This window comes from Astatotilapia calliptera, chromosome 12 (genome assembly GCF_900246225.1).
Source record: "Astatotilapia calliptera chromosome 12, fAstCal1.2, whole genome shotgun sequence".
NCBI classification, from domain to species: Eukaryota; Metazoa; Chordata; class Actinopteri; order Cichliformes; family Cichlidae; genus Astatotilapia; species Astatotilapia calliptera.
The window spans coordinates 13,862,760-13,876,544 of NC_039313.1; the positions used below are offsets into that span (position 1 = coordinate 13,862,760).

The 13,785-nt window shown below is 45.0% G+C and overlaps 1 protein-coding gene across 2 annotated transcripts; it reads right to left on the bottom strand.

Annotated features, from left to right (window-relative positions):
• Positions 1-30: 30 nt before the first annotated feature.
• ndufaf2 (NADH:ubiquinone oxidoreductase complex assembly factor 2) lies at positions 31-13,704 on the bottom strand. 2 transcript variants are annotated; one of them, XM_026187893.1, is made up of 4 exons: positions 13,489-13,704; positions 4,844-4,933; positions 3,776-3,816; positions 31-1,619 (listed from the first exon to the last, which is right to left on the bottom strand). In XM_026187893.1, the coding sequence occupies exons 1-4, from the start codon at positions 13,601-13,603 to the stop codon at positions 1,374-1,376; spliced, it is 492 nt and encodes a 163-aa protein (XP_026043678.1). In that variant the 5' UTR covers positions 13,604-13,704; the 3' UTR covers positions 31-1,373. The 2 variants fall into 2 exon arrangements, with proteins under 2 accessions (XP_026043678.1, XP_026043677.1); XM_026187892.1 differs by lacking the exon at positions 13,489-13,704 and adding an exon at positions 6,677-9,093.
• Between the last annotated feature and the right edge of the window lie 81 nt (positions 13,705-13,785).

Genomic DNA, 13,785 nt, shown 5'->3' on the forward strand with positions numbered 1-13,785 from the left:
GTCTACACATAACAAAGAAAAAAAAAACAATTTCAAATTGTACCTCTAGGCACTTTATTACTAGCAGCCTGTCACAAAAATACATCATTACCATTTCTGTAGTAGAATCTATGAAAACTGCCAAAGACAACATGGTTTGTAGAGGTGTAAAATAGTATTTTTGCAACAACAGGGTGACAAATAGGAATATTTTGGCATGCTGAGCAGTTTGCCCTTAAAGAATCTGGACAAACGAAGAAGTGACAGCCTTAAACAAAACTATCTATCGAAGATGATCGGTATCTGAAAGTTATGTCCTTAAGAAATGGGAAAAAATGCAGCAAAGATCTGACACAGATGCAAAAGTCTCATCATAAATGGTCTCAGTGGAAGGGTGGCTGTGAGGAATCTATGCTTAAAGAGAAACAGGAAGAAAAGGCTGAGTTATTCTACAAGAACTAGACTGAAAATTCAGTGATGAATGCAAATTTGACATTTTTGGGTTAAATCGTCATGAGCATTGTACAGAGGAGGTCAGGAGAGAGATACAACAGTGAACATCTACAGCCATCTGCAAAACACAGCACAGGCTCTGTCATGGTTTGGAGCTGCGTTTCAACCACTGATGTTGGAGATCTTAATAAAACTGATGGAATTACGAACATCAGATTATGATCCTCCATGCAATACCGTTGTTCAGCATGAAAATCATCCCAAATGCATTTCAAATGCAGTAAAAAATATACGTGGATAGAAAAAACACAATGGAACACTATCAGTCATGGATTGGTCTCCCCAGAGCCCAAACCTCAATATTACTGAAGCAGGGTGGGATCATCGGGACAGAAAACAGAGCAAAAAGCAGCCAAAATCCAAAGAAGAGCTTTAAATGTCCTTCAAGAAGTATTCCTGTAGAAATTACAAGGAAAACCTGCCTAAAAGAGTTCAGGCTGTTCTGAAGAATAAAGGCAGGAATACCAAATATCGACTTTTTTGCCTAGTTTACTGTATTTTTATAGGTTTGCACATTTCAGATAAATTGCTGCATCTATTTCCCAGTTTCCCAGCAAAATAAAGAAATCAGGAGTAGCTCAAGACTTTACACAGAACCGTGTCTGCCCAACATATACTGTCAACATAAGTGAGAGAAGAATGTCTTTAAATCCATAAACTGCAACATTATTATTATTATTTGTGATCTTCAAATCAATATTCTGTAACAAAGAGACAACAGTTCATTTAATGTAACCACATTTAATAATTATACTTATTTCACTTTCCTGGTAACGTAAACACCCAAAATTTATGGGGACGTTGACGACATTGTACTGGAAGGAATTTCCAATATTAAATCTCAAGTAATTTTATTGTAGGGCCCCTTTTTGTTGATTGGATTAGTCTTTCTTGGAAGTGGGCATCCAGGAGCCAGGCTGGAACGTGTTTGCAGTGCTGGTTGGTTCCTCGTTGAATTCTTGCTTGTCGAAGCTGGTGGCAGCTGCGTGGCCCTTGGCCACAGTCCTTGCTGGAGTCGCCACCAGACCCTCCTTGTACTCTTTAGCCAGCAGAGCCCGATCTTTCTCCTCCACCTCCTTGGCTTTTGTTTTTATCTGCTCCCTGTTGGATTCGTTCTTCAGCAGCTCCTATAAAATGCACAAACATACGTGGATACTCAGGGTTTCTGCAGCCATCGTCAAATTCTAAGACATTTTCAATACTGCACACAGTGCAGCTGAACACCATTTTAAATGTCACAGAATAATGGAAATCCCATGAGGATATTTCTGACTAATAATAATAATAATAATAATTCAAATAATACTTGTATCAGTGGTTTCTAGATATAGACTATAACAATAATAATTAGAAGCAATAATTCCCCTGACCAGGACTCAGATAAATGTCATAAGCTTATTCATTTATTATATAATAATTTACCCTATTATGCTTTTAGAGAGGCTGAGGCTCCAGGTTTTGTATATGGATAAGCAGTCTGAAGTCTGGGGGTCAAGCTCAGACTTCAGACTGCACTTATGTCTCTGTTTCTTACAGTTTTTTTTTTAATTCTCAGCTCTCTATGATGTCAGCGAGAGCAGGTATCCTGGATGCAGTGAGTTTAGGCAAACAGCTCTCTCTTTAAGCCCCAGAAGCCCCAAACACTTTTAACGTTTACTTGTTTGCAAGCAGCAACCAATCAGAGGAAAGCTGGCTTTAACAAAGGAAATAGATTAACTTCAGTCAACATTTTCAGGACTAGCTGACTAGCAGTGTTTTCTGCAGGTTTCAGCTCAGTGAAACTCAACAGAGAAAGAGAAGATTAAAAATAGACCACTTCTGCTTTGTGAATGTATAACACTGCACTCTTTGGAACCTCTTAACAATAAGTTACAATGAGCTCCTGAGATCACGAGGGCACGCAACATCTCTGACACTCTATCCATTTGCATCACCCACCCAGCTGGACATTATCTGATTGTGGTGTTGGAAATCTTGAGCTGGCAGTTTCGTGAAGATAGGAAAATCTGAGTATGTCCTACTTGCTGGAAACTACAAACTCTCCTGCAAAACTCAAGCGGTGATAATTTCCACTCCTTAATCGACTATCTCTGTTTCGTCTTAGAGCGTCAGCTGCTCACCAGTCAAAGTTAAAGGAGAAATTAAGCTGCACTGGGAAGCTTCCAGGAACAAATGTGTGCACGTGTCCAGTATGAAGTAGGGCATTCAACAGAAGAATAACAAACGTGTTCAGTTAACCTGGATTGGTCCAATAAAACCTGGTTAAAAATGTAGTACTTGGAACACATCGGTAAGCTAACATGACAGGAGACATTCGCAATATAAACCACTCCATGGAAACAGTTATAAACTGGTCACAGTCCACTGGTGGAATAGTTACCCACTTGAGCCACTGTTAGTGTCCAGTGATGTTAGCCTCGCCCTAGCTCAAGGAGCCAGAAAGGAAGGGAGGAATGGGCATAATGCTGTTGTGTGCTGGCTGAAATGAAGGACTGGAAAAGAGAGGGGAGAGCTGTGGCCAAAAAGCCCTGCTTTGGGGAGGGAGACAAACATACTGAGCTGCTTTTCCAGCCTGTTAATGACAGGATTTAATCCAATCAATTTATGTCGGCTTGGACCGGGAAAAGAGGGAGCGTGACAAGGGGTAGGGTAATGTGCGGGGAGTGAAGCCTTGGCCACATCAACACTGTCCAGCTGTCGATGGCAGCTATTGGGCAGACGCGAGGCAGAAAATTGGAAGAGAATGTTCTGGCAGTAGAGGCAGGGGATGGCATTGGCTACTGGCAGGCAGAGTGGACAGAGAGATAGAAAGAGTGCCTGGGTATTGGCCTTCCAAGGGATTTCCTATAGACCTACATTTCACAGGCCAAATAATTTCCAGCATTCTCACATTTAAAGAGCAATAAACCCAGTGAGAGGTACACAAGGGGGAAAAACTGCACTCCTTCACCATTCCCATATCACAGGCTGCCAGAAATAAAACACAAAAAAGGCGAGATGCAGGCTTCTGCTGGAAAAAAAAGGAGAAAGAAAGTAAACTAGGACATGGTGTCAGTGAGCCCCTTGTTCAGAGGCTGATTTTGCTCTCAGCCTCACCATCAATGCACTTCAGCTGCTGTTTATTTTAACACCTGTCCCCCAAAGTTCCCGGATTCAGTTCGAGACTGTAAGATAAAACAAATCAAAGCCTTTCTCCTTCCCATCTTTGCTTCTTTCCCTCCCTTGTAACCAGTCCCCCAGAGTCCAACCATCAGCACAGTGGGGAGGCTGGGTGGAGACGTACCTCGATGGAGGGGGGCTCCTTCCGTCTGCCTCGGATCCAAGCTGGAGGAGAAGCAGGAGGAGGAGAGAGCAGAAATAAGACGAGTGAGAACACCCACACAAACATATGCTGCACAAACACAACCTGCAGTCATATTTAAAAGCTGCAACTATAGCATCACAGAGTTTCGGGGGCACTTCAGTAGCTCAGCGTAACTACCGGGTAACCAAACTAGCTCGGGGACTGGATGCGGGGTTTTTTTTTGGTTTGTTTTGTTTCATTTTACTTAGCACTCTATAGGGAAAACATCCAGAGTTATACACATGGCAAACTCAAAACACTAATACTGCTTTAGTGTAGGCAGAACAGGGCCATCGGGCTCTGCATCTCAGAGGGGAAAGAGGGGATCTGCTCTGATCTTTGAATTTGAAAGCACACACTCTGTCATTCTTCATCAATACCTCTGTCCTTCTTCTTCCTCCCGAGCAGAACTGTGTCTGTCTGTCCCCCCCCACACACTTCTTCTTTTTAAGAAGCTCTATTTTGGCTGAGCTGGCTGCACAGCACAGAAGGGTAAAGGGAGCCAGCAAGAAAGAGCGAGAGAGATTTTGTAACTCTTCCTCCAGCTAGCACGGGGATTCTGGGCCTCTTTTATCCCTTTCTTATTTGCATCCTGATGAAAATGCATGAGGGATGGGGCGAAGCAGGATGAGGGGTTTAAGGTGGATAAAGCCAGTCTGAGACAGAGGGAACAGTTTGTATCCAGTTGTAAGAAATTTGAAACACTATTTTATGGTACGGTTGTATAACACTAGCAGAAGGCATCTTTGATAAACTCATGAATACCCTTTTCACAACCCCGCCCCCCAACTCCATCTTGCAGTTTGGGGGAAAAGAAAAAAACAAATCAGTGGATTAGCTGAGGCCCCAAAAGATGCAACCATGAATATGTCACTCCAGTTTATTTGTGCAGCACTTTTTTTTCCTTTTAAATAAACTCTCCCGGATAGCTCTTTTTGTAAACACTGCCATTTATCCATGTTAGTGATAGTTAAAATATGTAACAGTGATGCTACTGCCCAGACTTACCGTCCCACTCCATCGGAATGCTGCCTTCCATATATTCATATTCTTTAGCATTGGCTGCTTCTACTATCCGCTTGGCACGGACAATCCTTCCTGGAAAAAAAAACAAAAGCAAAGAAAAAAAAAAAAAAGACAGCATGAGGAAACAAGAGTGAGATAGAGACGCCCAACAACGATGCATACAAAACGCGAAACAGGACAAACACAAAGCGCAGACACAATGCTCTCAGTCTCCTGCTCACGCAGACGCACAGATACAGACAGACACACAAATACGCAGAGGGATGACAGCGCCGTGACAGGCCATGGATGATTACCTCGCGGCCCTCGGGCCCTTCTCCTCAGATCTTGCTGAGTGGCTCTAAATCTGGGCTAAGCCTTTATGCAAATCAGCCTTCCTTTAAACCAACCAACCACAGCCCTCCTCACTGACAACCTCTTCCAATCACAGCTCTCCGGCTAACAATGCCCTCCAAAATCAACATCAAGCCGAGCGGGAGACAAAAGAGGTCAGATATGACAGAGAACAGGAGAGGCACGAGCTGCGTGGAATATTAAGTGCTCCTTTCCCTATCTGTATACAGCACAACGCTCGCTAGCAGCAAGGCCACCGCCAATTTGGACAAATCTGCTGATTAGACAAGTCGGGCTGGCACACAATGACACGGAGATGGTGGCAGGAGCAACGGAGAGTGATATAGGCAGAATAAGAGAGAGAGAGAGAGCAAGAGAATTTAAAAAAAAAAGAAAAAAGACCCAGTTGTGTATGTCTTTGGGTGGTGCTACGGAGCGTCACACAGTGTTCACTAATAACAAGCGCTGTGTTTCCATAGTTTCTCCTCACAGGTAGCCGGGTGTCTATCCTATCGCTTCCATCCCTCTGAGAAATGATGAGGCAAAAGAAAGAGGAGGTGGAAGGAGGGAGAGTGATGATGCATGGCAAACATGGCTAGAAGGAGAGAAATGGATGGGCAAGGAAAAACAACACGCTCCAAAACACAGACAATCTGTCAGGAATCCATCACAGTTTCTCCGCAGCTGACTGGACATGGACAAATGGAGGCAACCACCTCCATGCACACTGCAGACTGATGGCCTTAATGTTTACTTCAGCCATAACAGATAGCTATGGCACTGGGATGGATAAATGATGACATCCTGGAAATAAAAAAAGAGAAGAAGAAGAAGAAAGTGTCGACTGTGTTTTTGCTTCACTTGTGTCACTGAAATGTATTTGTCCCGCTCAAGTTCGTTTTGGGGAAGACAAAAGCATTTTTCATCCATGTTCCCTTCTGTAATTACTTCTTATGAGGATGATTCCTTTCCATACTTTATCCAGCCTATATAGTAATCAGGTCATCTAATTAGGCTACTATTGCGTTGGTTCTGCCTTGGTTCCCACTAGATTGTCACTATAGGGCCCCACAGGCTCCAGTTTTGCAGCCTTATTTTAGTGGTATCCAGGTCTGACAAAACACTGCATACTTTAAACACCCCAAAACTGCAAAATAGGCCCGGCAATGTGCAAAAAAACATTGTCACTTATTTACATTCATGCCTTAAAATGTCTTCTGAGAAATACTTTCCTCGAAACCCCCCCCCCACACACACACACACACACAAAAACAACTGCCAGCAAGCAAAAATGCTGTGCTCTCCAGGCAATACTGACAAATGCATTTAACAGGTATGCTAATTATGAACAGATCATATCCATATTTGCATCGGGTGTGGGTGGCAGCAGACAAAAATGGTACAATTATATTACAGTCCCCACAAGCAATGTGCTTAGCTGCAGCTAATGCCTGGCTAATAAGCATAAAGAGAGGCACCCACTTTGTCTCTCTCTGTCTCCATCGCTCTTCACTGGGTTGCATCCTCCCCCTTTACTCTCCATCACACTCCAACATGGCTGTCCTCTTGTCTTGTTGCTTTTTGCAGCCCTTCCACCACAGCCTTTATCCCCGCATTTAAATAACAAATACAGTATGTACATATATTTATGAAACACGACCGATCCTCCCATCACATACGTGTTGGGTGGAGGTGTGTCAGTCTGATATGGTGAATCTCCCTCTGTAGGTAATCGCTGTTCTTGTACGGCTATGAAATGAAACATGCACAAACACAGAGACACGGGCCATAGTCATAGTTCTACAACAGCTGATATAAGAACGCAGTATTAGAACTACAATTAGTGCATACAGCCTTACTTTTTAATTAATGTATCATAACCAAACTGCCAACAACAATAAAAATGACTATATTTACAAATCATCTCTTTTCATATCATTCATATTCGTCTGCGTTTGTACCTAAAATATCTCAGTTATATATCGTTAGTGTGAGCTTTACTGGAGTCTACAGACTTTAGGATTCCTGACACATACAGTCATCAGACCAGGTGTAAGCCATCTTTCTGCTTCGCACTTCAGCCTTGCACACACCTACTCCCCCACCTTTAGAGAGAGCAAGAGAGCGGTGGGAGAGAGAAAGTGAGGTATGAAGGGTGTTGGGAGCTCTCCATCTCGGTGGGCCCCCTTGTGACAGGTCTGCCTTCTCATCACTCACTAGGGGAAACCTACTTACCAGTCAAATGCGCACAACCACGGACGCGCGCGCGTACGCACAACTGGCTGGAGAGCAGGCAGATTAACCTGAGGGACAGGAGCGAGGACGCTGCCTCTTACTGTGAAGGACAAACGCAGTGCTGCGTTGGAGAAGGGGAGGGGCCACCGGCAACAGGAATGAAATCCCACTGCATAAATATTCATGAGCCATCTCACCTGTCTGAACGCGACTCATCTGTGAGCCTAGCTGTGGAACCTGTGGGGGAGGGATGGGAGAGGAAAAGGAAGGAAGGAAAGAAGGAAGGGAGGTGACAGAGGGGGGTTGCTGTGGCAGCCACACTTCAATCCTTCCCACTCGTTAAAATAAGACATGATGCGCTCCGAGGGCTGCTCTTTGAACCCCGAACACACCCCGCTAAACTCCATCACCTGCTTCAACACACACACACACGCACACACCCAACTTCACACATCAGCTCCCAGGTGAGTACCGCTGAGGGCGACCTGAGAGGTTTTTCACCTCCACAATGTCATTCCAGGCATCTTGCGCTGTCGCCTCCACTGCACACTTTTCTCCCGCACTCCGTTTTTCATTACAGACGCGGATGTCAAGGGAACGCACTTCGATTTGCAACATCCGGGTAATGAGAGTCCTTTAACGTAGACAGGATGCAGCTGAATGAGCTCTCTGCATCTGACCCCAGCTTTGTGGGTCTGAATTGTAATGCAGACTTTAAAAAAACTGCAGACTTTAAAAAAAACTGCAACAACATCTCAGCAGAAAGAGGCTTGTTTTTTTTGTTTTTTCTCCTTCCACTCCTTGTGCTTGTGGGAGGCGAACCAGAGATTTTTAGGCCTGGTTCAGTGCAGAAACAAAAAAAGCCACCCTGAAGCAGCGAGCAGTATTTGAGCTTCGTTTATTCCTCTCCGTGCTACTGGAGAGGAATGGGGGACCAGTACGTGCATCGTAATGGACAGCTTTATGAAGATGGAGTGATCCGATAAGCTTCAGGGATACAAGGGCAAGCAGGTAACAATATGGACAGCCCCCACAACTCCCTCACTCCAATTTCTTTCCCTGGGAAAAAAAGATGGAGGGGATGTGTGAGGCCTGTAACCATGGTTACCCATTAGCCCAGAGCCAAGTGATGCAGGATGCGGTTTAGAGGGAAAAGGCCAGTCGCTGTTTTGCATCAGTTCAGCTGGGAGGAGGAGCTTAGGTCTAAAGTAGGCTTCCTGCCGCTGCTTTCAGTTCCATTCAGCCCTCGTTCTGTTTGTCCCTGTTGCCGTCGATCCCGCTGAGGCTTGGAGCGCCTCACTGCAGGAACAGGGGAGAACAACTCATATCGAAGTAGTAGCGCTTTAAGAGGAATACTTGGATTTCCCCTGTGTTTTTACTTTTAACTAAAAGCTTAAGGCTAGTGGAGATACCGTGGCCCCGTCTGCCCAAGACCACCCAAATTCAAGTTTCCTTCCTGCCCAGTGGTTATAAAAAAGGAATGTAGTGAGCCAGGAAGTCAGCGTCCTTTGTAAGGCTGTGGAGCGGCATGGAGCCCCTTGCTACCTCAGCGGCTCCTAAGAGGCCCATCTGTGTGATGTCCATACACCAAGCTGTCCACCCCTTTCTATTCACCCGCATCACTCCCATCCAGCCCTCTTCCTTTTCCCTCCATTGCACCTTGAGTCCCCCCACTGTTTCTCCGCGTTAACCTATCCCCACCTCCCCTCTCTCCCCCTCTATCTGCCCGCCTGTTCCACCCACTCATTTCACCCTCTTTCTGTCAGGATACCCTTCTTTCACTTTTACTCTCTCCATTCTCCCCACACTCTATAATTTCACCCCATATGTCAGCTTTCCCTTTGTTCTTCGTCACTCACTTTCCCGTTACCCACCTTCTTCTCCACCCTCCGCGAGTCTCCCTCGCCCTTATCTTTTCTCCCATACTCCTCACCTTATTTCTCTCTGCCTGTCTGCTTTATTAAAATATTCTGAATTGAATGAGCAGTGGCAGGCTGCTCGTGCGCTGGCCTGTCTGTCAGCCTTCTTGGTTGAGTTTCTGACCGACAAAGACCCCCGAGGTGTCAAAACACCTCGCTGGCTATCTTACCGCGCAGAGCTGTGACCGTGCTGGATGTGAATCACATCTGGGTCATCTGGCAACATTTCTTTAAATCCATTTTGCTGTCTTTCTTCTGTTGGCAAGATGTCCGTTTGGAAGATGTGAAAACAATGCAACTGACATTCAGACTTAATGTATTACAGATACAGTCCTACTGCAGATAGGCAGTGGTTAATGGACCTGCGAAATGCCACTTAAACCCCTAATATTGGATGGAGGCCCACTTGAAATGTTCCGCCATAGAAAATAAATGTTCCCATCTCTCATTTTCAGCCTCTATCCTTTCAAATGCCTTTTTAATGAAGTAGTTAAGCCACTCCATGATGTACAACCAGATACACATACAAATACACACTTGGCAGCCATTTTTAGAGACATTAAAATGCCTAGAAGGACCCTGCCAGTATACACCAAGATGAGCTAAAGCCTATAATGATTAAACAACCTTCATTTAAACTGCAAGCATTGCAAAGCTGCTCATCAATTAGCGTGATTTACTGTGGCGTCTCTGGACGTAGCTGCACCGTGGCAAACGCCGACTTGGTGTCCTGCTCTAGGGTAGACCTTCCTTCATCACACCCTGGGGATGAGTCGTGGCAGAATAAACAGCCATTTGGACCCTCGTCGCTCTCCGCTGTGACTCCTTTCTGTGGAAATATGCGGCTTGAATCAACGCTCTGATGACACACAGCCATCTGTTGTTGTCTTAAGTGTGTTAGGGCATGAAGTGGAGAGAAAACACACAATGGCAGATCTTCTTCTTCTTCCTTTTTTTTTTTTTAAATACAAAGCTGATAGTACACAAAGTGTGTAGCTGTCATTTCACTTAAAGACATCCACACACAATCAAATACGCGTACGCCAGTGCAAAAAGCGCACACCTCCTCCCTCGGTCCCCAGAGTCGCCCATCCTGAAATAGCAGAACTGAGGCCTTTTCAGTTTTTCACTTCATAGAACAGAGCTGGGGAATCAAATAAATAATAGACAAAGAAAGAGGGATAGTGATAGGACGACAAGTCAATGCATCTTTTCTCTGCAACAGCGTGGTGCACCTCTGAATCTCTTCCATTCTCCGTGCAGCGTAGAGGACCAATAGATTAAAACTGCATGGCACACACTGCGAAAATGAATAGCGCTAAAAATACATCCTTTTCACTGAGACATGAAAGGAAACTGCCTTTCCCCTGTCCAGTATTGAGCAGCCATTGATTCCAAGACAAAGGCTACACCTCCTCAAAGAGGTAAGAAAAATAGCAATCATACAGGCAATTATTTTCAAATGTGCCTGCAGCGGCCGATAATGTCAGTGCGCCTCTCTTACTAAATAAAGGGAGGGAAGGCAGGCGTCAAAGCTGCAGGCCCACTGCCGAAGACAAATGAGCCCATCCACAGAATGCTTTGCTTTCATCTGGGCAGCATGACATGGAGCCCCATGCAGCGTGAGGAAGAGCCGGGCCCGGGGGAGAGATGCACACAGAAAGAAAGAATATAGATTCTCTATTTAGCTCTGTGGAGACAACACCGAAGCAAAGACCTTCTAAGACCAATGGCCAGATTGCCAGTGGCTCTCTAGTAGCTCTGCCACAGACAACAATCGCTGGGCCTCCACAGCCTATAGCGCATTTCTTTCTATGAAGCAGCAGCACACGGTAGGCCTTTATAGCCCAACCTTTTTTATAAAGACAGAGACTCTCGCTCTTTCTCTCTCAAGGCAAGTGCTTCAGACCCAGGCTCTTTCATTTTGATGAAGAGCAGCATCTGAGGAGAAGGGGTTAGAAAGCTCTCTGCTGGGTCTAGCCCTCCTCACTGCTGAAATACTCCAGTGTTTTGAATAGAAATCTTCACTGGAAATACTTCAAAGGAGGAAAAATCCAGTGGCAGCGATGAAAGGGAGGGGCGAGGGAAGGAAGGGCTACGTGAACGCAAATAAGAAGGGCAACCTAAGAAGAAGTTGTTGAAATCAGATAGGACAGATGCACACAAAAAAGACCACCCCTGGCTGTCAGGATTGCTTATGCCCCAGATTTCTAAAGATAACAGACTGAGAGAGAGGTAGAAAATGGAACCAGGAAAGCATGGATAAAGGTAGAGGTGGATGGAAGGAGCACTAGGGGTGAACAAAATGAAGTGAAGATAATGCCGGAGGATGACCGCCTCACCTGCATCGACTGCTACTCATGTGCTGCAGTGGAAAGCCCTGCGGTCCATGCCTAAAGAACCTAAAGCCCCTTCTTGGCCTATCAGTTTAAGATCAAAAAGAGCTCGCTTTAGCGAGACATATGGACTGAATAATGTATCTGCTTTAGTTCCACAAGGCTGGACAGGCTGAGTGCCAGAAGTAAAAGGAAGCAAATGTGTCTGCCATATATTCCTTTATGTTTATTATGAATGTATATATGAGACTGTATACGTGCCTGTCTGACAGTCATGATGGTGTCTGCTAGGTACCAGTTTTCCTATAAGCCAACTAGCCTCTCTACTCTGTCAGTCATTGTGATGGGACAGTGAACACTTTTTCCTGTAGCGTGCCAAAAAATGGGCTGCTGTGATGTCTCATTTGAATAGTCTGACAGCCAGGGGTAGAGAAGCGGCCTTGTAATGAATTATAAATACAAGGTGGGTGCAGGTTTCCCCGCAAACTGCTGAGAAAAGGTGAAGCACAAAGTCAAGTTCAGTCGAAAAAGAAAGCAGGCTTGCAACCTGCCAGGTATTCGCTCCTCTTCAGCAAACCAAAAAAACGCAGACAAACAAGCAGTTCGGGGTTTTTTGTTTTGTTTTTACAGCACCTCGGTGTGTAATGACTATTCACCCGCTGCAAGTGAAAGAAAAACTTTATCTAGCCTGTAAAATGTGGGACCAAGAGAGGGAGACAAACACAAGCTTGTGTAGGAGAGCAAATCCTGCTCACATGCAGTGATTCTGGAAAAATCCTTTGGAATCAATAAGCCAGATGTCTCTGATGTTTTCTAAGCAATATCAGTCCAAGGGAGACAAAGGTCCTGCTCTGTGACCTGCAAGGCATGTTGTTGCCCTTTTAAGTCAGTCAGAGAGGGTGTGAAGGACACCACTGGCATCCCACAGGCCTGACACAGTTCTACTGCTTGGCTTGAGCATTACATACCGTAGAACTGCCACGTCTCAGAAGGGATATATGACCTTATAAATCCTCACCACAGAGTTGAGTAACAATTTCATCTGCATCAGTGGAACAGCCAAAAACCTCACTGCACTGTCTGCCTCGTCTTCTTTTATGTCTTCTTTCGGCCGCTCCCTTCAGGGGTCACCTCCATTTCACTCTTTGCCTAGTAATCTCCTCTGTCACACCACCCCTCAAATGAGATCTCACTACACCATCTTGTAAACCTTTCCTTTCACGCTTGCTGCTATCCTTCTATCACAAATCAACCCTTGACAGGTGCCTGCACCCACTCCACCCTGCCTGCATTCCCTTCTTCACCTGTCTTGTCCACTGTCCATTGCTTTGCATGGTTGACCGCAGGTATTTAAACTAATCCAGGTATTTAAACCTCATCACAGAAAACTTCACTGCCAAAAAACCTTAAATGCAGTTACTGCAGCATGGACGTCTTCTTTTTCTTCTGCTTCTTTCAGCTGCTCTCTTCAGGGGTCATCACAGCGAATCATCTGCCTGCATCTCACCCAATCCGTAACTATCCTCCACTGTCAACACATCTTTGTGCAGGTCCTCCTTCACTATATGCATTAAATCTTCCATCCAATACGACAATGTTGTTATTAAGACTAATACGCCATCTAGTGGCAATCTTATGACACTACAAGGCTAACGTGCATATGAAAAACTCAATACAGAGAAAGAAGACATGTCACATGCATTGGCACTGAACTAGCATTAATAACTATTTAAAAGTGAAAGAAGCAGTAGTTAAACAGTAGTTAAAGCTGTAGATGCTAATGTTAGCACACATGTTAGTTTACCTGTCCATGTCTTCTGCTCTGGGATTAAGTAATATTTATTCCCCAAATGATCGGTCCCGACGTGCTCGCGTACTACTCCGAAGCCACGCCGTAGGATTGCAGCAATCCTGCTCATCTTATAGGGTTACCCAAAGCCCCTGTGTGTGAATATGTATATATAAATATAGTTTAATGCAGCTCTATCCGCTGTTTGTCCTCTCACGGTGATCGTTTATGTAAGGGTTCATGGGTTGGGAACAGAAGGAACAAACTAGTTTGTGATTGGGTGACGGTATCAGACCCACCAATCATCGCATC

Coding starts and splice junctions, on each gene's coding strand:
- ndufaf2 (XM_026187892.1), bottom strand. CDS start 6,959: ATGTTTCATTTCATAGCCGTACAAGAACAGCGATTACCTACAGAGGGA. Junction 3,817..4,843: donor CATTCCGATGGAGTGGGACG/GTAAGTCTGGGC, acceptor CTTCTCCTCCAG/CTTGGATCCGAGGCAGACGG. Junction 1,620..3,775: donor AGGAGCCCCCCTCCATCGAG/GTACGTCTCCAC, acceptor TGCATTTTATAG/GAGCTGCTGAAGAACGAATC.